General features: G+C 37.0%; 2 protein-coding genes across 3 annotated transcripts in view; both read left to right on the top strand.

Moving 5' to 3' along the window:
- Nucleotides 1-542: 542 nt before the first annotated feature.
- rnf139 (ring finger protein 139) lies at nucleotides 543-4,544 on the top strand. The gene is made up of 2 exons (XM_088929820.1): nucleotides 543-846; nucleotides 2,153-4,544. The coding sequence occupies exons 1-2, from the start codon at nucleotides 684-686 to the stop codon at nucleotides 4,006-4,008; spliced, it is 2,019 nt and encodes a 672-aa protein (XP_088785946.1). The 5' UTR covers nucleotides 543-683; the 3' UTR covers nucleotides 4,009-4,544.
- Nucleotides 4,545-10,416: 5,872 nt separating this feature from the next.
- tmem65 (transmembrane protein 65) overlaps nucleotides 10,417-24,161 on the top strand; it is a 34,685-nt gene continuing 20,940 nt past the window's right edge. Inside the window, exons 1-2 of one of the 2 annotated variants that reach the window (XM_088928968.1) lie at nucleotides 10,417-11,123; nucleotides 11,379-11,691. In XM_088928968.1, coding sequence (XP_088785094.1) covers nucleotides 11,010-11,123; nucleotides 11,379-11,691 — 427 coding nt within the window. In that variant the 5' untranslated portion in view covers nucleotides 10,417-11,009. The remainder of the gene's footprint in view (nucleotides 11,124-11,378; nucleotides 11,692-24,161) is intronic. The other variant, XM_088928967.1, reaches the window with a different exon arrangement.

Raw genomic sequence — 24,161 nt, 5'->3', positions numbered from 1 at the left:
AAACCTTCAGCTTCCCAGTCTTCTCCGCCACTTCGAAAACACGGTAATTTATTTTTTAGGTCTGCTGTGAATTTACACTTTCGCTTTGGCATTGTGTTTGAGGGTAGGAAAACGAGAAACAAAATAGGGAGCCTTTCGAGGGAATGTTTTTGCTACTAGTAGTAGGCATGCTGCAGTCCACGGATTATCCTATACTTTGATTGCCTTGATACAGTAGCATAATGACACTTAAAAGCAACTCCTACTCACAATATTAATGGACGACTTTCAATGTATTAGTTATACATGTGTACAAATATATTGTTGTAGTCTATCTCTTTGCACTTTTCCAAAATAGGAGATAGTGAGGTTTCTACGCTACAGAGGATTCATTCCTTGGCTTCTGCAGAACAATCCGGCACGAACCTTAAGAGAAAAAGCAGAACTGTCTGACCGTTGCCATAACAACTGGACATCAAGTCCGTTGCGTCATGTTTAGGAGCTCCATTTAATTACGTATTCACTATGACGTTCCAAATTGGAGTTACTTCCGCGTTCCGTGCATAGCAACAGGAGGACAGTGAAGATGGCGGTGTGCAGGGATCCAGAAAAATAACTTGTGGAAAATTCAGTAATTTGTTTAATCAGTAGCGGCGAGAGAGCATTGGACTCCGAGAGCCCGAGTCCTCTTGGTATAACGTCCCATGGCGTCCCCTCATATCCGGATCGGCCACCAGGCCCTAGCTGTGCTGGATGTGGCTTTTCGAGTTCCCTGTATTTTCATTATCGACGCCATTTTTAACTCTTATTTTGATCCTGGGTCCGGGTGGGCCATCACTGCTGCACGGATTTTAATTCGTTTTTTGGGTAAGGTGAATTGAAAGTATTAATGAAATGTCGTCTGATAGGGTGTGTGTCATCCTTTTAATTCACTCTTGCGTGTTGTTAAGCCTGATCAAGCTGACCAGGCCACCTGTCAAACAGGAGCTCCGGCCTCTCGACTTACTCCCTGCGGTTCCGATGTCATTGACACGCCGTTCATGAGTAGCCGACAGAGTCGAGAGGAGTGAAAAACTCTCCTGTGTGCTGTTTTGGATAATACCACTGCATTTCTGCGCTTCTAATGTCTTTGAGTTTAACAGTTTACGTTTATTTTTTATATCCCCGCGCTTCTTTTTGGGTTAACATTAGCCAGGGCAACAGCGCTCGATGATTTTAAATGCCAATACCATTTTATAAAACAGGGAGCTCTTCTACTCTGTCATTTTGAGCAAGTCTAATTTTTCTTAGAAATGAGTAATAAGGTTTATGGACGGTGTTTTCAGTAGCATATGTTTCTAGGACCGGATGTCCGATTTTCTTCATGTTATCCTTCAGCTGACTCTTGAAATATGCTTCAAACGGATTTCTGTTAGCCAGTTTATTTCCACATTTCCTTGAGTTATGGAGTCAAAGTTTTCTTCCAGTTCTCCCCAAAATCCCTTAAAGCCCTGAAATATGCAATCGCAAATCTTAACTTTAAGAGCAAGCTTCATACTGCTGAAACGATGATTTACATTCTTTGTAAACATTAGGTTTGGGTTGTTTTATCACGCTTTCAGCAAAGCATTAGTTCATTGTTCTAGTTTTAGCAGACAATATTTGTTTAGTAGAAAATAAGATCGATAGTCCTAAATATTTATTGTAACTAAACCATATAGGCTACAGTGAAAAGCATAACTATCAGGACAGTAAAGTGAAATTTATCATTTTTGCTGTGTACTAATAACATTTGCATTTTGGATCAAAAGATTAATATGAGATCAAATCTGAATGTCAGTTTTGATTCTGGATGGTCTCGTATATACCCTTGTCTTATCACAAGTACATAGCAATTCAGATGACAGTTCAGGGAATACAGGCTAATGTAGTTATTCTGTGTTGAAGAGTGCCACCTCGATTTGTACCTGTCAAGTTCTAAAATTCCACTCTGCAAAACAGCCATTAGGCGTAATATCATGTGTGTTCCAATGTAACATATTGCATTCCAAAGTACTGCTTCCTTTTCTAGTGCCACAGCCTGAACATGTGTAGCTCTCAGTCCTTTTCACGGAGTTCAGTTCATTCAGATTTTCATAAGGATATAATGTTGTTGTATCATAAATCAAGTAATTTTTTTTCCTTTCTTTTCCAGGTGTTTTGGTATCAGGTGTTGTCCTGGTCTTGTCCCAGAGAGCGCTCTTTAAGTTCTACATGATCTTCTTTGCAGTACTTTTGGGAGCCGTCGCATTTCTGGTCAACTATTACGCCACCTCTCATATAGACTTCTACAGCGCTTACTATACAGCAGCATTAGGATTTAAGCTGCTTCCTCGTAGTGGACCGACACTATGGCTGGGCATGGCCACGATCCAGCTTATGTTTGGAATTGGGCATGTTATGCTTCTCAATGTACAGTCAGTCTTTGCTGCACTAATTGTCCTAGACATTATGATCCCCATATGGGGCTTGATCTTGGAGTTGCCAGTGGACGTGAGACAGCTCCTGGCCATCGTTTCAGGCTTGGTTCTTGTAGTGAACACAGTTGTCTGCTTACTTATGAAGATAAAGTGGTTCTATTACTCAGGTCGCTATGTGTACCTGCTCATCAGGCACATGTATCGCATCTATGGACTCCAGCTGCTGGTGGAGGACACCTGGAAAAGGATCCGCTTCCCAGACGTCCTCAGGGTTTTCTGGCTCACGAGACTTACAGCTCAAGCTATCATACTGGTTTATGTTGTGAAAGTGGTGGACAATGAAGAAGGAAAGTGGAATTATTTGATCTCCTGGGATGCTTTCTGGGATGTTTTGTGCAACCTTATCATCAGCGGGTGTGACTCAACCTTGACAGTCCTGGGCATGAGTGCAGTTATCTCCTCCATTGCTCATTACTTGGGGCTCGGTATATTGGCTTTCATTGGTTCCACAGAAGAAGAAGATAAACGCTTGGGTTTCGTAGCACCTGTGTTGTTTTTCATTTTAGCTCTTCAGACTGGCCTTAGTGGCCTAGACCCCGAGGAGAGACTGGTCCGGCTCAGCCGAAACATGTGCCTTCTCTTGACTGCCATCTTGCATTTCATTCATGGGATGACTGATCCAGTCCTCATGTCTTTGAGTGCCTCACATGTTTCATCTTTTCGCAGACATTTCCCTGTGCTCTTGGTCTCCTTTTGTCTGTTTGTGCTGCCCATTGTGCTGAGCTTCGTCCTCTGGCACCACTACGTTCTAAATACCTGGCTGTTCGCTGTGACTGCCTTTTGTGTAGAGCTCTGTCTGAAGGTCATTGTGTCCCTGACTGTCTACACACTCTTCATGATTGATGGCTACTACAATGTCTTATGGGAAAAGCTGGATGACTATGTGTATTATGTGCGCTCAACTGGCAATGTAATTGAGTTCATTTTCGGGGTGATCATGTTTGGGAATGGAGCTTACACCATGATGTTCGAAACTGGCAGTAAGATCCGCGCGTGCATGATGTGTCTCCATGCCTACTTCAACATTTACCTACAAGCCAAGAATGGCTGGAAGACCTTCATTAATCGGCGGACAGCAGTGAAGAAAATCAACTCCCTGCCGGAGGTGAAAGGAGGTCAGCTGAGAGAGATTGAGGACGTCTGCGCCATCTGCTATCAGGAGTTTGCAACTTCCGCGCGTATCACACCCTGTCACCACTACTTTCATGCCCTCTGCCTCCGGAAGTGGCTGTACATACAAGACACCTGCCCCATGTGCCACCAGAAGGTCTATATTGAGGAAGACTCAAGAGACAATGCCGCCTTTTCCAATAATAATGGATATGTTGCCCCTAATGAAGACCCAGGAGGCTTTCCAGCAGCAGAAGGGGGAGAAGCAGCTGCTGCTGCCAGGCCTGAGCCTGAAAACGAACTCCTTGAAGACAATGACAGTATTGAATATGATGAAGATGAATGGGGTACACAGAATGGTGGAATGCCTGTAGAAGAAGACTATATTAATGATGATACAGACTCAAGTGGGGAAGAATAGATCATATTTAAGTTAAGCATAACAAATGAAACCATCAGGGACGTTTTTATAAGGGCTTTGAGAAGGGTAACATTTATGATGAGGTATATGATACAGTGTGCCTAGGTGAGAAATTGCAACCGAAATCTACACATTCCTCTGTTTCCTAGGGATGCAAATTATCCTGTCAATAGTTGTTCACTGAGAATTTTGAAAGGATTTTTTTTCAGAAGCTAAGAAAGTGTGAACTGGATATCTCTTGTTTTCTTAAAAAAAACAGGTGAACTGTGATATTACAAACATTATTTATTTTATTTGTATTTTTAACAGTGCTGATTAAGTATTAAAGCAAAATATCACATTGAGATCCAACTACTTATTTTCTGTAAATGGACCAGTGAAACAGAGATTCAACACAGGGGGAAAGGTTTAATTTAATGTGATGTGCTACTGTAACCACAAATATACCTCTTATCATTACTGCTGGTCTCTTGTGTGACCTTACTAAAATTGTGTACATTATTGTACATGCAATAAAATAGACTTTCTTTTCTTAATGGTTGTATTCAAATGACTGTTTTGGCAAACACTGTTTGAACACATCATAATGTAGAAAAGTTCCTTGTCAAAGAGCTAGAAGTATCATTCTTTGAACTACACAATATTTATAGTTTAGTAGTAGCCTTAAGATTTCAAATTAATAAGATCTTTGTTCATTGAAGATGTCTCCCTACCTGCTAATGGTAACAGTTTCACAAAAATAGAGTGATGTTTTACTTTTATCATTAATACAACCTTAATCTAATTTGAAATAGAAAATGAAATAACTGTATAATGAAGATCTTGCTGCTAAGATGGAACTGTATGGAGTTTTGTTTTTGGTTGTTTGAATTAATTATAAGGGAGAGGGCATTTTCCATTTATTTTGTAGAAGAGCTGTGCATTTTGACTCAGCAATTATGTTTTTTGATTAAAGTATTGTCGCTTGGTTTTCATTAAAACATGAGCTTTGTAGAGCTTTTTTTTGACAAAAAATATATTTTCTGGTGATTCCATTTCTGCCACAAATTTTTTTAAAGATATTTATGGGGTTGATGAAGTCAGAGAATTTCTAATACTATTATTATATATTTATATATATTATATTTATATATAAGGCAGGACAACTGAGCAGGTCTCTGAACACTTGATTTTACGGTTTAATTTACCGTCATTGACAAATTTTCAAGCAGGACACATCCAGATCTTTAGGTATTATTACCACACTTGTGAAAATTATTTGGACTATTAAAAAGGTTTACATGAATGTAAGGTTTTTCAATTTATCTGTATTTTTCTAAATGAATGCTGTGTTCCTGTTACTTGTTGTTGTCTGATTTGTCTCTAGTCTGCTTTTCAGGTTTCTGGAGATTTTTTGTGGGAAAGCACGGACCATTTGATTTGCAGCGTAGCAAACAATTCTACTGAATTGTTCATTCCCTAGGAAGTGATAATATGCATTTAAAATATCCTTCAATTACAGTAATGAGCAATGGCGTTAGGGAGTGCAAAACCTCACTATGGAAAAAAAGCATATTCAAATAAACATATTTGAATTATAATCTTTCCATAACCAAAATAACTGGAAGGACTAGCTGCTGACACCTTAGATTTTTGTAAAAAGCAAAGAAGAGACTGAAGCCTAATTTTGGCATTTCATATCTACTTTAGACATTATACGTGAAGATGGATTGCTATTTATATACACAATACACCAAATAGTTCTCAGACATTTTTTGCTGATGGTGGTGGGGTTTACAACAAGAACCTCTTAAAATTTGCATCTTCTACCATTTAGAATTCTTGATGATCACTGTTGATATTTTAGTAAAATGTTCTATTTTTTAATTTAACCATTGCTTTTATTTATTCAAATGCAGTTAAGAATTATATGCATATTCTGTTAACTGTTAAGAATGATATGATAATGATATGAAAATACGGTTACAAATGAGAGCATGCCCTTCGTGACTGTGTGGTTGTGGTTTATTGACCCAGGGACCTGATCCTGCCCTTTCTTGAAGGAAGCCAGGGTATTGGCTTCAGCCACATGGCTTGGTAGCATATTTCATACAGTACTACCATGACCCTTTGGGTTAAAGAAGTGCCTCCTGTTCTCGGTTTTAAATGCAGTTTCCTTCCTCATATAATTACTTTTTGTTTCAAAGAGCAGTAATATCTATGAATCTGTCAAGGTAAAAGAGATGTCATAAGACTTTTAAGTATTTAACTTAATTTAAGATTTACAACCTTAATTTAAGGTTTATCAATGCAGTAATGTCTGTGAACTGACATCTACATAGATGTAAACACCAGTGTACAATTGGTTGAACTGTTTCTCTCAGCCAAAAGGAGGATGTTGGATAGATGTTGGAATATCCATATTTCCTATGGATAGTAATTGTATTTGTGTTCTTAAAATCTATTGGTGCCAGAATACTAACCCAACAGGGTTACCAAAAAAAGAGCATTTGGCTAGCTTTTTCAAAAAGAACAAAATATGATATTTTTCAACTTTATTTAATTTGTGGTGTCAGTCTATGATGTTATGAAGATTAAGAAATAAATGTAGGCCATGCAGATGAAATACATTAGCCTCTTTTTAATGAACCTGCGCTCCTTTTCCTATATAACTTAGATTCTGTTCATGCTCTGTGAAGTTGTGACAGTCATGGGGATTGTGATGATGTGACCTAGCAGATACCATAACCTTAAAAAAAAAGATTAAAAATAACGTCCAAATGCATAACTAATATTTGGGGTAAAAGAAATGCTGTATTTTGCTCAAAGTTTTTTTTTTTAATTTGTATGACATTTAAAAATAAGTCTTATGACTGTGATTCTGAGAAATGTTTATGATCCCTTACATTTTTTATGAAAATGTGCATCAGAAAACAAGCTACAAATGGTTTCTTTTTAAACAGTGCATTTTGGATACACTATCCTTACTATATTGTTTTATGCTTACCAAATTAAAAATTGTTTGCAAGAGCTACAATTAACCACAGGAGGTCAGCAATGTGAAGACATGAAGCTTGATCAATAAAATGCTAAAAAATTGCCAGAAATTACTTGAATACATAAAGTAACGTTATGATTGATATGTATTAAAGTATGTCAAGATTTCTCTGCTGAGTGACTTGCAATGTGGAGAAACAACATTGAATCCAGTGTGAAGTCCTGTTGGTCCTGAAAGGTATTTGTCACAGTCTGAGGTTAATTTGTTGCTTTTACATTGTATTTTCCTTCCTACTGTAAGTTAGTACAGTATAGAATTCTGAAGCCAGGGTCTGGATAAATTGTTGACTACAGACCTTAAATACTGCTTAATTAAAGACTAACAAGACATATGCCCACTTCACAGGAATAGAGTACTGTCTGAATATGCTTTTGGTAACTTGATTAGAATGAGCAAGGATGGATAAATTAAGGGAGCTGAATAACTTTGCACCCATAAACAAGAGCTTGTAAGGCCGTTGTCTCTATGGTACTTAACGTGAAAAAATGTGCTATATGAATTAGCATTTTGCTTGAAAATGGACATTTGGTAGCACTGTAGTAATGGAAGACTATTAGCAAAAGGAACAGTTAGCCCCTTGTTACACATTTCAATGTGCAATTATTGCTGTACTGTTGGTACTAGCAGAAGCTAAATATGAACTCATTTTTCAAAGTAATATTTCTGGTATTTAAATGTTAAATTTTCACTTTAACCTGATAAATACTGTAGATGCAACACACTGAAGTTTGGTTTCCATTTCTTCAGAGTAATGCTGCAATCATTGTTGTATGCTGTCATTAACTACCGGAGTTTTGTTGAGTGATGTTTTCGGATTCTTCTACCTTCTGAACATTCCAAGAGCACTGTTCCTGACCACGAGAGGTTTGAAGAATTTTAAATCTTATAAAGAGGTGTACAAAACCTAAGACTAATATATTGTAAATCTGTAGTTTTTCTGTTTTGTTTTCTGTGATTGATGCTTTCTAATAGAGGTGTTAATTTGTTTTGTGGTGTTAATATTTTATTTTAACACTGTTCTATTTTATATTTTCATGAATATATCATAAAGCAACACAAAGTAAGGCTGGTATGGGCTTGAAGTTAAATATCTCTGAGATAGTGGTGCCTTTCTAGTAAGGTAAGTCTTCAAACTGTAACTAAAACTGTTAAGGGTGGTCTATAGTGTATGTAAGAGTTCCTTGTCCACTGTGTTCTATATAATGCAGTGGAAACTGAGTTCTTCTAGTTCAAATGTAAAACTTGACAGAATATAATACTATGGCTACATGTTTTATTTATATGCAAAAAGTAAATCTACGTTTTTGGGGTTATGTGACCTCACCTGTGGAAAAAACTAATTCTGTAATTTAAAGTAACATTTCACCATCCTAGGTTAATGTATTTATGGATTTTAAAGTAACACATTATCATACATTTCAATAAGGACCCCCCAGTGTAAGTATAAGATTATATATTCATACTTACATATACTTTATGTACTACAAATAAAATTACTGTTATAGCAGATATAACATCAGACCGTGATCTCACCTGCTCTCAGAAGTGATCTAGAGTGTTGATTTTGCTCAAGGCTGCTAGACCAGATTTCTATCAGACAACCTTTAGTTCGGAGTCTAAAGTACCTGGTTTCAGGAAACAAAAAATGTACTGTAACTCCTTGAAATGTATAAAATAAACAATGGAAATATATTGTTTAACATAATCCACCTAGTTTTTTTTTCTTGTGGTAAATTAGTAAAAAGGTCAACCCACCCAAGGTTAAACTTGAAATTGAAGGGCGCTTTGAGCCTGAGTGCATTTTGGGATTTCCTAAATAACTACTCTACCGAGGTGAAGTGAAGAGCAGATTCAACCAACTAATCTACCAGGCACATACAACAATATACATTTTTATTTAAGAACACTAGCGATAACATTTAGATGATCATGTTAGGACCACACTGCCTCATAAAACATGAAGAGCAAGTGTTCATAACCTCTGAGGAGGAAGGATGTTGTTTACATGTCACACATAATTTAAAATTGCCCTCAGAAATGCCAGTATTTGGAAATGGACTGAATTATTTGGGAATCTTGACAAGTAAGTAAAGATTTTTTAGTATTATATTGATAGTTGCGTGTGAAGTCCACTGTCTAGTGTCTGAATGAGCTGCATGCTATGGTCTTGTAAGGTGTTCAATTTGTACCTTTTTTAGGAAACTTTAGACTTTTACAGAGACATCTTAAGACCTTTAACTACAGTTTTTCTTTAGCTTTATAAAATATAAAAATCCACGTTTTTTAACAACTTCAGAAGTAATATTTTTCACAATTAAGACGTTTTTAATATAAAATTGGACCACAGTTAATGAGGACAGATAGGAACATAGAAGGTTTTAAAAAATGCAGTTAATTATGTATAGTTAGTGTTGGGTAAACCTGTCTGGCTGTAAATTCCGTAGTGGAGGTAGCGTGGGCCCTGTTACTGCAGAGGGAACAACTTTAAATCAAATATTTAAGTGATACAATGATTGAAAGCTGATGTTTCCAGCTGTTTCTTGAAAGAAGCCAGGGTACTGGCTTGAATAATGTAGCTGGTTAGCTTGGTCCCTAACCCTTTGAATGAAGAGCCTCCAACTCTCAATGTTTAAATATGAATAAAGGATGTTTTTGCAGGAAAAATAATTTTGACCACTTTATGATAGTAACATGGAATTGGAAGTCTGTATGAATCAAGCAGAACAATGCTACAAATACAATATAAAAATAGAATGCATGAATTGTGCATACTCTACCTATTACATGACGTAATAGAGCTGGTCATTTCATGAAATTAGAAATGCAGGACATCTTCTAAAAGTGTAAATTATTTTCAAAAAAGACACATGGTTTCTGAATATGTATAATTTATAATGATTGTGTGTTTAAACAGGACTTGCATCAGTATTAAATACCGTAAGCACAACAGTTGCAAGGAACGGATTCTGTCACTTCACCAGGAAAATGTCACTGTGGCCGGTGAAAAGATAATGCGCTACTCAAGGTGGCAGCATTTATCTACTTTGTGTATAGACTTGAAAAGGCCTTGCTTTCTCAACATAAAATCTGAGGACACATGCAAAAAATATTAAATTATAATATAAATAAATAATTAAACTTTTTTATGTTTATATCTAAAGTTTAAATGATAATGTTGCCCCGAATGTAAATGCAGAGGCGTTTGTTACATGAAAACTCAAAATACTACAACTCCCGTACAATATCTGCGGTTGAACTGCATTTTGGGATTTGTAGTTCACGTTATGTGGTTCGTACCTTAAACGTCTTTCTCGTAATGATTTGTAAAAATACATCCCCAACAATGCAGTTTCCCTTTTTTCCCCGGGGGAGGGGTTGTGAAAGTACCGCTGAAATGTCAGATCAATAACAAGGGTTAGAGGGATTGGTTGTGTGCGAGTCACACCTGCCTCACATCAGAAAAGAATGACCGTGCGTGAAGGTGTCTGAAACTACATTTTTAAACACAAAAGGGACAAAGAACGCTAAATCTGTATGAAATCGTCGGCTCTTGTCGCGTAAAATAACTACATCACGAGGAAAGCAGCAGACCCAAGCTAGTGGAAAGTAATCTTCAAAATGGGAAATGTTTCAGTTTGACTCATCGATTTTACACCCTTTCAGTTTTCTTGGACGAAGGATTATTGGTTAAATTTAGATTTCACCACGTTCAATGAACGGAGGCGTCATACATTATTCCATGCTTGAAGGAAATCTGAGATCTTCACGGGACGGCGAAATTTTCCAGGGTTGGGGCTGTTAAAATGGACTGCTGAGATCAGCCTGGTAGCTAGTTTTATTCGGAGAGGCAATATTACATATATCAATCGTTCTCTTATGCAACCTGAACGCATCAACCACCTTCGTATGAATTTATTGAATACCGGAAACTATATTCAGAAATCTTTATTAATTCTGTTAATATATGCAAATCGATGTTTCTTCTAAAGAAACAATAGCTAACCTCGAAAGGTATTTTTCACATGAAGAGTTGGACAGTTGGTGCGAAACTTCTGATGTCGGCTGCCTGACTGCAAAGGTAACAACTTGTATACATGTGTTATATATTCTTGTTTAAAATACTGAGTTCCCATGCTATTTGAATTGAGTGTCTGTAACCGTTAGGACTGTCGTAATACTGTACTGTTTTCCGTAACACGGGACAATATTGTACTAATTTTGACTAACTCCTAATTGCGTCGTTTTTAGATTCTGTAATATTTTTTGTCTCATAATTATCGAAATATCATACCGAGCCCATACCCATCTATGGCTGACTCCTTTTTTATTTCAGTTCTCTACACATCAACTTTGTGAAATCATCATGATATTCCCTTGTTTGCGGAGAGCCCTGCGGCCCGTCGTCTCCATGAAGCCCGGACTGATGTCGGAGAGGGTCTGCTGGAATAAGTCTCCTCCAGTCCGCAAGCCTTTGCCCATGCTGTTGGTTCAGGGCCGGGACCTCGGCACCCACCCTCACAAGGAACCCATGGAGCCTTTAAATTCTCCCCAGGGAGCAAGAGAGTTTATATACAGCCTTCACCCCACCGAGCGGACCTGCTTGCTAAGAGAGCTGCACCGCTTTGAATCCATAGCGATAGCACAAGGTAGGCAAATAACGTTTTATGTGCAGATTCATTGATCGTGGTGCAGCCATAAATAGCACTATCGGAAGGTCAGCTGACATGCACCAGGGCATGCACGCACATACTTAACACAAATTGCAATAGACCATTTGCTTGAAAAAAAAGCCTATACAGTGTGTTCAGAGCTCTGGAAAATAAACCTGTTTTTTTGTTGTTGGAAGAAAAGCAAATGCAATCGTGTTGATTTGATTGCAGAGATAAAAGATTACAGGAGTCGGCAACTCCATATTTTGATCCGCTGCCTTCAGCTGAAATACACGTTAAAATAATATTGATTTACTCCACTAGCCCTGTGGAGTTTTTTTTTTTACCAGTGATAGTGAGTGATCATTGAAACACGTGTGTGAAGTGCTGATGTCTGCTGCTATCTTGTGTGTTGTGATGTGATCTTCTGACTAAGGTCTTAACCCAGTTGCAGTCTGTGATAAAGTCAGCTGGACGTCAGGACTATGTGTTGTTTCCAGGAGATAGGGATTCATGCCTATGCTTGAGCTCCAGCTGATGACTTTTCTGCTGTAATGGTATGTGGGGGGTCCATCTCTATACTCGCCCATTTATATTTATAGATTTCAGTTTAACGAGATCTGATGTCAGACCTGTGGTCAGTTTTAGTAATTTAGTGGTGTATCTTCACTCCAGACAAGTATAGAACTAGGCAACTGTGAAATCTTTCAAATCTACACAGTTTACACAAAATTGTTCTTATGAACTGGAATACCTTGATTTTAATTTTAATTCTTGGGGTAGGAGTTACTTTTTAGAATCTCCCATTGATTAAGACTCTTAGGCCTAAATTTGTTCACATTTTAAGTATTGGTTGTTGGGTTTTTTTAATTACCACCGACTCATTAACAGAGATTAATTCTCCTGAGATTTGAAGCAGAGAAATGCTGTTTGACAGTAAAGCTCTGCAAGAATGAATAAAATGGAAATCTCTGGACAAAAAGTCTGTTTTAAATTTATGACAATCTTTTGACTCAGGAAGGTTCTGGAAAGTGTTGAAAGTCCTACAAGATGAGATTGTTTATGCTAATTAAAATTAAATTAAAAATGCATGCTACACAGATTTTTTTTGTTCCAATGATTAAATCTCACTCCAAAAGGTTTTATGGTTTTATCTTGTATGAAATATGTGGTGTAACACTTAAATTCCCATATTAATCCACTGTGAAACTCTAGGAAGGAAAATCAGAACATTAATCCCTTTGGATTTTTTCAGTGCATGGTCATCAGTGGTGAAGCTGCAACGTTATTTAGGAAACTCTCTGTCATGGAAGCTAGCCACTCAGACGCTGTGTCTGGAAAATGAAGAACAACATTAATGGACTGTAGCCTTGGCAAACCAAGCCAGTGTTGTGCTGCAGCCTTTGTTAGGCCCATCCAAAAAATATTTATGTAGACAACCTGAGCTCTGGCAGTAGAGCTTGATTTTTGTGCTTTGAAGTCATAGCTTTGTTTTTCTTAAGCTGGTTCCAGACTAGTATTCTTATGGACAGAACTACTTGTTCTTATTATGGCACGGAGTCCCAGCATCTTACCTCTATGAGCTGTCCTTTAATGAGCCCTTTTTGCATTATTCTGGGATTCTTGAAGAAGCTGAAGAGTAACTCCTGATGTTTCATTTACCTCAGTTGGTTATCTAGGTAGAGACACTGTGAACGCTGTCAGCTGTTGTACACTTTCAAGATGATTTAGACCACAAATATTATATAGTATAACAGCCTTAGGAAGAATTCAAAGAAGAGTGATATATCAGGAAATGTTTATATACAAGACAGATACAGAAGCTAAATCTATTCAGTCTGGAACTAAGAAGTTTGAGATGAGATCTAATCCATGTATTTGAAACCTAAGACAATAAACAGGTTGCTTAAATGGAACTGTTCATCCTTCTAAACTACTAAACAGTGGGATGATGGCCTCTTTCTTCTTGCTACCTTTCATACATTTCTGTGTTCCAATATATAACTTTCCTGACATATTTTTTATAAGGAGAGACTATATTAGGCTCTGTTAATGCAGCACTACTCTGTTGCTGATGTATTTATTTCACTGTTTTTTCTGGGGCAAATATTGCTTGCTGTGTCACTTGTCTGAACTTTACCTATCCCAACTTATCTCAGGTTTGTCTAAAACATTGCTGCCCTGTACTAATGCAGTTTTTTCATGGTTGTGGTGTGTAATTGTTAAATTGCATTCTGCTGTGTACAAGCTGAACAAAGAAAGTCGAGTGTCGGTTAGTTGGGGTCTTTTTTGTGCAATCACATTCTTCATGATTCCATTTTTGACAGTAGAAGTATCTTACCAAGTCTATATTATGTTTCGACAAACAAAAAACTGGCATTTGTATCAACTTAGATGCATCTCCTAGTTCTAAGTCTATGCAAGTTTTTTTATCCCTCTCTTAACAGATAATGTTTTCAAATTCACACTTTTGTGTAAAGTAAATGTGTTACGTGAATCTTTGAAAAAGACCTTTAATTGGGTCCTTACTGATGCCTCCAGTATTGGTTGAGGGTGACTTTCAAGACTTTCCCTCAGAGGGATCTCTAACACAAGCTCCTCAATGGAAAAGTATAGGCTCTAACATTTCATTAAGAGCTGGGTGCACACTTACAGGCAAACTGTGCAGATCAGGTCATAGACTCAGTCATAGGGTGAATCCTAAAGCTTCTGACTATAGTCACCCAGGAGCTGCAGCACGGTTAAAGGGAGGAACCCCTATATGACTCATGAAGGTACATTCTTGGCTGCGTATGTCAGCCTTTTGTATCATTTGTTTGCTGCTTCCTTTGTTCTAGCAGAGAGATGCATAGACTTAAATACTTAAATAAATGGGCTGAGATTTTCCTCAAATGAAAAATAAGTTTTGAGTCATAACCCTGCTTGTCAAGTTCAAAAGTGTCTCGTCTGAGGAATAAATATTATTACACCACCTGAGCAACACTATTATCACCTTCAAAGCTTTGGTTCAATAAGGTTCCATTTCCAGCATTTCACAATATTCTTATTGTAGTATGAGGCATTGTGATTTAAACTAGTGAAATTAGTCATACTGTACTTTTAAAGCCCTGTTTAACATACTGTGAAAGGATGCTGATTATATTCCATTACATTTGTTTCTAGAGCTGAATGTAGAGGAGTCTGAAAAAATATAATGTCTGTTATTATAGACATTTCTCACCATCTTTCATTGTTTGTTTCGTGGACTACAAGTATTATTTCTTCAGTCATACAGCAGGCTTAAGGCTTCAATATAATTCTGGTTGAGTACATGGCAGAGCACAAAACATGATTTTTTTAATGTAATTTAAACCTGACTGGACCAAAAAAGATACACAACCATTTGTAAAATAAAAGCTTTAAAAGCTGTAGCAAAGAATTTTTTTAGATCAATGACAAGATAAGTTGAGTGGTTTTATACTGCTGTGTAGAAGTCTAACTCAGTGTACGTAGGATATGAACATCAACAATTTGATCAATTTGTTTTCTACTGTTCTGAATAACATTTACTATTATTTGTTCATATTGATCAGAATCCTCAAAGACATGATCATGGTAAAGAACACATGAGCACCCAGTGCGAATCGCATGTGATTGACTCATTCTCTGATGTTGCTCTTTTTTTCTTCCTCTGTATCCACCCATAAAGGTAAAAGGCTGCTTTTTGTGCTACAAAATAGATATCGGGATTAAGCATGATCTCAAAACACTGGCTAAAGTTTCCGCTATAAACTATAGACCACAGTAAAATTGTGTTTATTATGTACAGAAGGAAATCCAATTAGTGGAAAGAACAATGTAAAATGCCTAAGAGTCACAGGTTTGCACAGATTGCAAAAGTGTTATGTTTACGTTTTGTTTCTCTTCCTGCACCTTAAATGTAATCAGTCTGGCATGGGCCTGATGACATCTTCAAATATTCTAAAAGCAAGGTAGTTAAAGCCATTTACTTAAGGCAGATTAGCTTCAGATAAGATATGAACTACAGGCACTAGAGCAGTAAGTGCTTATTTGAGGTTTGTAATGCATTAGTAATCACAGCCCTTGAATAAATTTCCATCCCTACAACAGCTAAAAGCTTCCCTCTCATCACAGACTTGCCTGTCTAGATCACACAGCTGGGTACCATAGGACTGTCTTAATTGGAGGCTAGTAATATGCATTCAAGGAGTTTTTAATGGAAACGGGGAATGCAGTGTTTGCTGTTGAGGGCCATTATAATATGGTGCCTAAAAATACTTGCTTACATAATGATGAAAACAATGCACATTTTCTTATTTTTCTTTTCTTGTGTTTCACCAGCTCATATAAACAAAGTATTGATCTTCTTTGATCAGAAGCCTGGGTATCTGTTCTGATTGAGGATCTGTCATTAGAGCAAGCTTTGTGGCTAATAAAATGCTCATTCGATTTGTGTGCTAAGTCATTTTATTTTTTGAAAACTGTGCTCGATATAGAGTCTGAAGCCCAATTCCTTGAGCACCTTGTTTCATTTCTTTTTTTACAGCGTCTCACATAGTTGGTCTAATTGATTAATTAGCAACATAATTAATTAGCAACATTGATTAATTAGAAATCTTATAATCAATTATTTATAGATAAGCGTTGCTTGGAGTGATTGTTTTGTAATCAATTACAAATAATCTTAGGAACAATCCTATATGTAAAACTTGGGAAATAATTAGATTGTTCTAAACTGAATAGTTTCAAACAAAAACCAGAAGACGAAGTCTTCCAGGAACTAATTCTGAGACCTATGATGTTTGTAAAGATTCTATAACACTATATATACTGTATCTTTATATCCTGGATCTGAAGGAGATAGTAAATTGTTTCTCAAAGTAATGAGTGTGCACATGCTGTATTTGTGAGATGTATTGCAAAAGCTTTACTTTCCATACAAGGCTTTTGTCATTTCCCCACTTCCAACTCTTCAGAGGCTCCAACATATGTAATTATACTCCTAATCTGCTTTAATCACTATTGTTTCTTTCAGATTTTGTACACTGGGAGTTAATACTGTATAATACTGCATAGAAGGACCCTACAGTAACTCAAAATACAAAAGCAGCAGGTTAAAAAATGCAATGGTCCAGAATGGATCAGTCTTCTTTCCTAAGCTGCCATCTGAGATGAAATGCTGTTCTGTATGTTGTAGTACTATATCAGAAAGCAGGGAAAGGCTCTTTAAAGCATTAGAGCTTTTCAGAAATGGTGACAGCAGCATGTTTCTTCCATATTTACCAGGGGCATCAATATATAGTATTGTATTAGAATGAAGTACCCTATTCCCCTGACATGCATGTGGGTGGCAAGATAGTACACCTACCTCTTGGCTCTGCAGTTCTGAGTTTGATTCCATTTGCCTGTCTGTGTGGAGTCTGTATTTTTTCTCTTTGCTCACATGTGTTTTGTCCCAGTGCTCAGATTCCCTCCCATTTTCAAAGAAAAAAGCCACATAATTCCAGACATTCTTGCAGAAATGGATCAATTTAATTTGGAGTTTGTGTAGGTGGAATACATAGTTATACTAAAGAAATTGTGCACATCCCCATTATATTTGAAAGCTATATTTGTTCAAGTAACACCATTCTATAAAATATTAAACTTTTTCACTAGAAGTCTAAAATATACAATTTCAGTAGATTTATAAAAATAAACTTAATGTATGTTTTATAATGATTTCAACTGATGAAGCGATAGCGTCTCAGTGTTTTCCTGGAAGTCCAAGTTTCACACCAATAGAGAAAATTCCAAAAGAGCCTTTTGCAGTATTTGCAACAGAAGAAAAAAATACTTTTGTTCTGTGAATATAACTGAAGATTTTTTTTTTTTAATTGAGGGAGCCTGTGCAGCCTGTTTTATTGTACTGTAAGTATCAAAGTAATCCAAGGATCTCATCCAACTATTTCTTAAAGGAAGCCAGGATACCAGCTTCAGTGACATGGCTGGATGGCACCCACTGCCTATTGTGTAAAACAGTGTCTTATGATCTGTGGTGCACTTTCCCATAGTTTTCACTTGGTCCCAATAGTTCGTGTTTCAGTGTGAATTGTGCATTTTTTTGCACCAAAAATACTGCTGCGTTTGTAATCTCAGAGCATTTTTTTCCTCAAAAAAGGTTGTTCATGTCATTAGAAAAAGATTAAAAATGGTGGAAACACATTGTCCAAAACCAATAAACGGAAAGAAAAGTTATTTTTAGTACAACACATGAGAAAACCTTAATCTACCCATATTTGCACAGCACTTCTGGAAATAGTGATCTCGTACTTGTGAAAGCCGAGTGTGAAACGCTTGCTCTCTCTTGTGGCCTAAGGCTTTGTAAGTTAAATGGAAGTGCTAGGCTTGTCTAACTGTGAAAGGATGAACGGCTGAGTGCCAGGCAGAAACAGAAAGCTGTAAACTCAATACTGATGGCAATGGCGCATGTATTAAGCTTTAAACACCTGCATATTCACTTTCTTGTAAAGTTCCTTTGTCTCCGTGTGCAACATCTGGTACATTTCTTTGTGTGCAATATTGAAATGTGTTCAGTTTCTCTGAGAGCACCAAATCCTGCTCTTGGATTGTTTGAAGAGAACTATAGATTTTAGTCCTTTCACTCAAATTCATTTAATTTGCTGACTGTTGCTAGGGTGATTACACAGGCAGTTGAGAATGGTGCACATTGTTCATTATTTAGATTCTTTAAATAGAATTACCAATTTAAAAAGACAAGGAATTGATGTCATTTGATATGGTCAGTTGTTATAAATGTATTTGAAAGGATTCCAGTAAAATGTGAGCTTCTGTGCTGCATTTATATGCAAATTAGCATTCTGTGGAAATAAACTTCCCGTGTTTATTTTAATTTTTAAACTGTGAGCCGTACATCTTTCCGTGTTTAGTTTCTACTCGCACAAAAAAATATTCCACCAAAAACATTTAAGTTGTTTTTGGCACTATGTTCTGTCTAGACTTTATAAATTAGTGCCCGATATAAAAGTCAACAAACAAAATTGATACACGAGTGAAGAGATTAGATTTTTTTTAAACCTTTTGATTTACAACCTTCAACATTCACTCTTAATTCTTAATTTATGGTTTTCTCTGTACTGCCAGTTGATCCCAACAGGAGATAGTGTCTCTGTAATTCATGATGTAAAACCTCAGACACCTCAGCACTATAGGCACATACAAGAAATGCCTTCCACAGCTGAATAAACCTTTTCACCCAATAAGATTGCCCAAATTAATGCTGTAGTCCCCCTGGGCTTTCAACCAAGCTCCACACCTGCTTTTCAAAGGGACAGTAGTGTGGGGAAGGACCATTTTAGCTTCTGAGGACACATGGTCATTTTATCTTAATACAACTGACAGTGGCTTTCAGGCCAAAGAGAAGGGCTATAAATTTCACTTTAGGTGCTCTCATGGTCACACAGTGTAAGTGTTGCGAAAATACTGTACTGTATGTCTCTAGAGCAAGTGTGTTTTGTCCACTCACACCTTAGAATTATTTTTAGCCATTTTCCTCAGAAGGGGCAAGGACGTTGGGTCCCATACTATTTCTTGTTAAATGCAGGGGAAAGTTACTATTAATAGTAGCTTATGTTCCAAAACACTAACCTAAGGGACCAGTTTTTTTACATAAGTTTCAAGAAATTGCTTTTAAGGGGTAATGTAGTACATTAAATACTATCTGTACACACAAGTGATCATTTTAAAGTAATTTTCCCCTGCTTCCTGTTCACATTAAAAAGTAATCTCCTACACAAGCAATGTTTAATGTACTTTTAAAAGTAACTTTCCAAAATGCTGTACATTGCAGAGAGATATCAGAGAAGCTAATTATGATCTGTCCATTTTCTCCATGTTATTTTTTTAAGTTGTTTTAACAGCTGTTGCTTAAGATCTATTTCGGTAAATGTACAGCAATAACATTTGAAAGCAGAACTGGGGAAATGCAGCTAGCCATCTCCCTTTAAACCCAAAGAGTTTGAGAATTTAAAGACCGAGATGGCCAAACAAGTTGGATTTAACATTTGGCAGAGCCCATATTGTTGACTACGACAATTGAAACTTTACAGTAGTAAAATAGAAAATTTTCCACATTAGTATTGAAACAATTGTCTGGCCAAAAACTGATGAAGACTTAACAAAGAGACAAAGAGAGACGCTGTGATGCTAATGTTTTACTTTTATTTCTGATCGCACCTTATCCCCAGGTTACATGAGACTTGGCATACGGTACATAAATTCATCGTTTTGTAGAATCCCGTAATACAATGTTCAAGTTAGGAAAAGTATACATTGGATCCATAAAAAGTATAAGTGGTGCGGTAATTTCCTTCTGCAGATGCATAGTGTGGAATAAGTGCTAGGCTTTACCATGACACCATTTTACTCTGTCTCACTTTGTACTTGCTTTGCAACATCCTTAGTGTGTTACCCCAGCGTCCTGGACGGATTTCCCATTGGACTTTACCAATCATGGCCTCTTATTAATCCCCAATCTATGAACTGGCTTCATCACTCTGCTCTCCTCCCCACTGATAGCTGGTGTGTGGGGAGCTTTCTGGTGCACTATGGCTGCTGTCACATCATCCAGGTGGGGCTGCACATTGGTGATGGTGGAGGGGAGTCCCCATTACCTGTAAAGCACATTAACTGGAGTGTCCAGAAAAGCACTATATGTGTAAGGAATTTTTAATTATTATTAGTAGTAGCATTACCTCCAATCTCCAATGTTTCACCTGTTATTTACCGTGTATGTTTTTAGGTGTATGCTATAATCAGTTCTTATTCTAAATGTAGCATTCTTTTTAGAATTCTAAACATTTTATCATTAAGCAACATGTTTTTTATAATTTCCACCAATAGTATAGAAATTCTCAATATGTGTTTATGCAACTGCTCAGAAAGGGTTGCTTCCAACTTACGTGAAAGTTGTTTGGTGCAGAATCTTTAGGCAAGCCGGAGTATGGGTGTATTTAAAACACCTTTAGATTTCTGTAGATGATCCAGTTTTCACTTTGTATCGGGATTTACAGTCAGAAACCACCTGGGCAAATCTTTGCACTTTAGACAGAACAGCATGATTTAATAGTTTTTTTTCTTCTAGACTGCTGTTCATGTAAGTTGTACTGTAAGTGGTTCTAGTGCTTATCATTCACTGAAGGTTCACTCTCTTTCACAGTGCATCACATCAATTCTTACCCATGGAAGGTTTCTCTCTTTTTAGCACTGTGAGGCTTTCATACTTACTCTTTGAGAGGTCTTGTTCCTAACATACATATTCTCCACACTGCAGTGTGACTCATCACTTCAAAGTCATCTAAAATGGTGGCCTTCATAGTACGTTCTGTACTATGTTTAAATGCACCCATCCAATTATCAAAGGTTTTCCTGTAAAATGTGCTACTTGCTCTTTATGTATCCAACTTAAGCTTTTCCTAAATGGAAAATTTTATTATGGGGTCTTTGAGAGAGTTTTACCTAAAGATAAATTTACTTACTGTATGTCTTGCTTTATATTCTGAATTTGTTTATTACAGCCAGGCATAGCATACTGTACAACTACTCCTACCTTCTTCATTAAATACATCTGTCATGTCACACTGTGACCTGTTTCTGTGGATAATGGTTTAGTTCAAGTGTTGCAAATCATGATTCATAAATCCTGTTGTATATAAAGACACTAAAATATGTATTAATGTCAAATTTATATGAGAACAACAAGGCAAATATTAATACAGTGCATTGTTAGTTAACCATTGACAGAGGTTAGTTGTCAATTGAGTATTATTTTTAGGTAATATAGGTTATAATAATACATGGAATTTGATTCCTCTAAATCAAAGTGATGACTAGTTTTGTTTTCTAATATTGTATACCATGTTTGACCCACGCTTAACTGGATTAAGTGAAACTTTTTCTGATATGTCCATATATGTATGTATCCTGAGCTACAAAGTTGGCTTCCTCAAGGATGTCATTTAATGACATCAACAAGATCCGATGTCATGTTTGTCATTGTACCCATTTATCGTACAGGTGGGCCTTCAAAGAAAATTTGAATCTCTGGCCCGAGTTTGGTAGGTATGTCCTACATCATGTGATGATCATCATTTGATAAAGGATGTGCTACAGCGGAAGCTACACCAAGCAGCCATCAAATTATGTGCAATGATTCTGGAATGGAAACTTCGGAACCTTAAATCCCATGTAAAGAAGGATCACTAAATATCCAACAGCAAGCCTTAATATTCCCCTAACTTGGGTTTCAGGATAAGGGCACGATGATATTCTAAAAGCGTGTGGCGTATTATATGTTTCTCGTTGAGTAACGATTTCACAATATGCTCGCTGATCTTGTGGTGAACTTCTTGTTGTACCTCACAGATCAGTCAATCACATGAGGAGAAGACAGATTTTCATTGTCTTTATTTGAAATAGCAAACTGTGTACTGCATTTAGGCATGCATCGCGTTCTTCACAGCTATTGGAAGGTTTACGCTCCATTTTGTAATGCTACACATCACACGGTACTTAATGCATCACTAAACCCCTACTGTAGTCTTGGCAAGCCTGAGCTTCATGAAACTGCTTGCTGAAAATTCAAAATATTTTTTTCATATAAGACTGCAGGAAGAAAATGAAGTACCTAAAATTGTTTTTCAGAAATCAGCTATCAGTCATGCTGCCGCTAAAAGACAACCTATTTAATTTTTCTATTCCCTTCAGGAATGGGTCACCTATTAGATAACATTGCATTTAAAAAGGGGATGTTTTTTCGATTTATTTTTTGTATGTTGTCACTGTAAAACTTCAAGTATAATCTTTGTCTTTCTTTAATACAAGGCTTTCAGTGATGGGCACCCTGTATGACTGAAAAGACGAAAGTCTTTTCCAAATTGCATGTTACCTATAATACTTTTCAAATTATTTGAAAGTTGTTTTTAAAGTGCTGTTTTTTGCTCTTTTGGACTTTTGTTTAGCATCGTGCATGAAAGTGGAATTTTTTACAGAACAAGCAGTTGGTTTTGTTTTGCCCGTCAACCTACGGGAGAGTGGGTATTTGATTAATGATATGTTCTGTGGTAATTATTAGTTCACACACAGGAAAGCATCAATTTATATTCAGTCCTGAACTTGAAATTTAAAATAATAGCTTACTACTGAAATGTAATTTGAGTAACTGTTTGAGCCAGGCACAAGGGATCAGCTGTATTCTGACTTGACAATTCAGCTAATGACCCACTATATTGCCTTGTATTCTGTATTCTTTAGTTGCCATGGATACACTTATAAGGTTTGTATCCGTTAAGCTCCAATGTTTGGGTTATAATTAAATGAGAATCCGTGAAAAAATATTTTATCTTTGTCTACTGTATCACATAGCAAAGTCAAATGTCCATAGCACAGGGGATCTGTTTAGGGATCTGCATACTTTGTGGTCCACAGACTGCTTTTAAGAAAATTAAGTTTATTTTTGCAAGAATATCCAAGACCTTTTTCCAGAGATGGCTGAAATGGAAATAACCATAGTGTCCACTGTGAGCATGGACCAGATAAAAGCTTTGACCCATCTGCCAAGCATAAATTTCAAATCCTACTTTTGCCAGCTGGAGAGCAGGGTGGTGCAGTTCAGTTCCGGACCTGGGGCGTTATTTGTAAGGAGTGTGTGTGTTCTTCCCTGTGTTCATGTGGTTTAGCTTCAGTTGCTCCAGTTTCCTCCCACTGTCCAAAGACATACTGGTATGTTAAGTGAACCGGATGCGAGAATGTGTATGTCTGTAGCTGCCCAGCAGTAGGCTGGCACCCCTTCTACATGATATCCTGCCTTGTGCCCATTTCCTGCTGGGATAGGCTCTGGCTCCCACAACCCCCAATTGGATAAACTGGTTAGAAAATGTACGGGTGGATGTTTATCAGCTTTTCCTCCTAAAGTAGCCTCCCCCTCTCCCTTGAACACCAAGAAACTCTGGCATTGAGCAGCAGGTTTGCCATTTGTAACTTGTGGGTGGGATGAAGTGTTCACATGCTCAATAGCACCTGCATTCCATTCCACCTGAAAGTGTTCGATAAAATGTATCTTTTTCCACAGCAATCGAGATGGATTTTAAAATTACAGATAAATGATTATGGTTAGTAGGACTTTGGCAATTGTAGATCCACTGTTCTTTTCTAAGTAGCCTTTATTAAAAATATGTATTTTATGCTAGATTTAAATATATTGTGCTTTGTATGGAAATTGGTATTGTTAGTTTTTAGCATTGTTTTTAAACATATGGGTTTGCCTCTTGTCCTTGGGCACCAATGTGCTTCAGAGTTGTACAGTGCCACAGAGTTTTATAAGACGACGATGCTGGCATGCCTCACTAATTAAGGCCTTATCACTCCCTTTTGTACGAAACCAGACTTGAGTGTAGGAAATAGGTAAAATA

This window comes from Atractosteus spatula, chromosome 12, assembly GCF_055471065.1.
Source record: "Atractosteus spatula isolate fAtrSpa1 chromosome 12, fAtrSpa1.hap1, whole genome shotgun sequence".
In the NCBI taxonomy this organism is placed as follows: domain Eukaryota; kingdom Metazoa; phylum Chordata; class Actinopteri; order Semionotiformes; family Lepisosteidae; genus Atractosteus; species Atractosteus spatula.
The sequence above is the reverse complement of the archived record's forward strand: the minus strand, read 5'-3'. Positions and strand labels throughout refer to the sequence as shown.

Excerpts from the sequence above, each read along its gene's own strand:
- rnf139 (XM_088929820.1), top strand. The coding sequence starts at position 684 with ATGGCGTCCCCTCATATCCGGATCGGCCACCAGGCCCTAGCTGTGCTG. Across the intron at positions 847-2,152 it reads GATTTTAATTCGTTTTTTGG|GTGTTTTGGTATCAGGTGTT; the intron begins GTAAGGTGAATT and ends TTTCTTTTCCAG.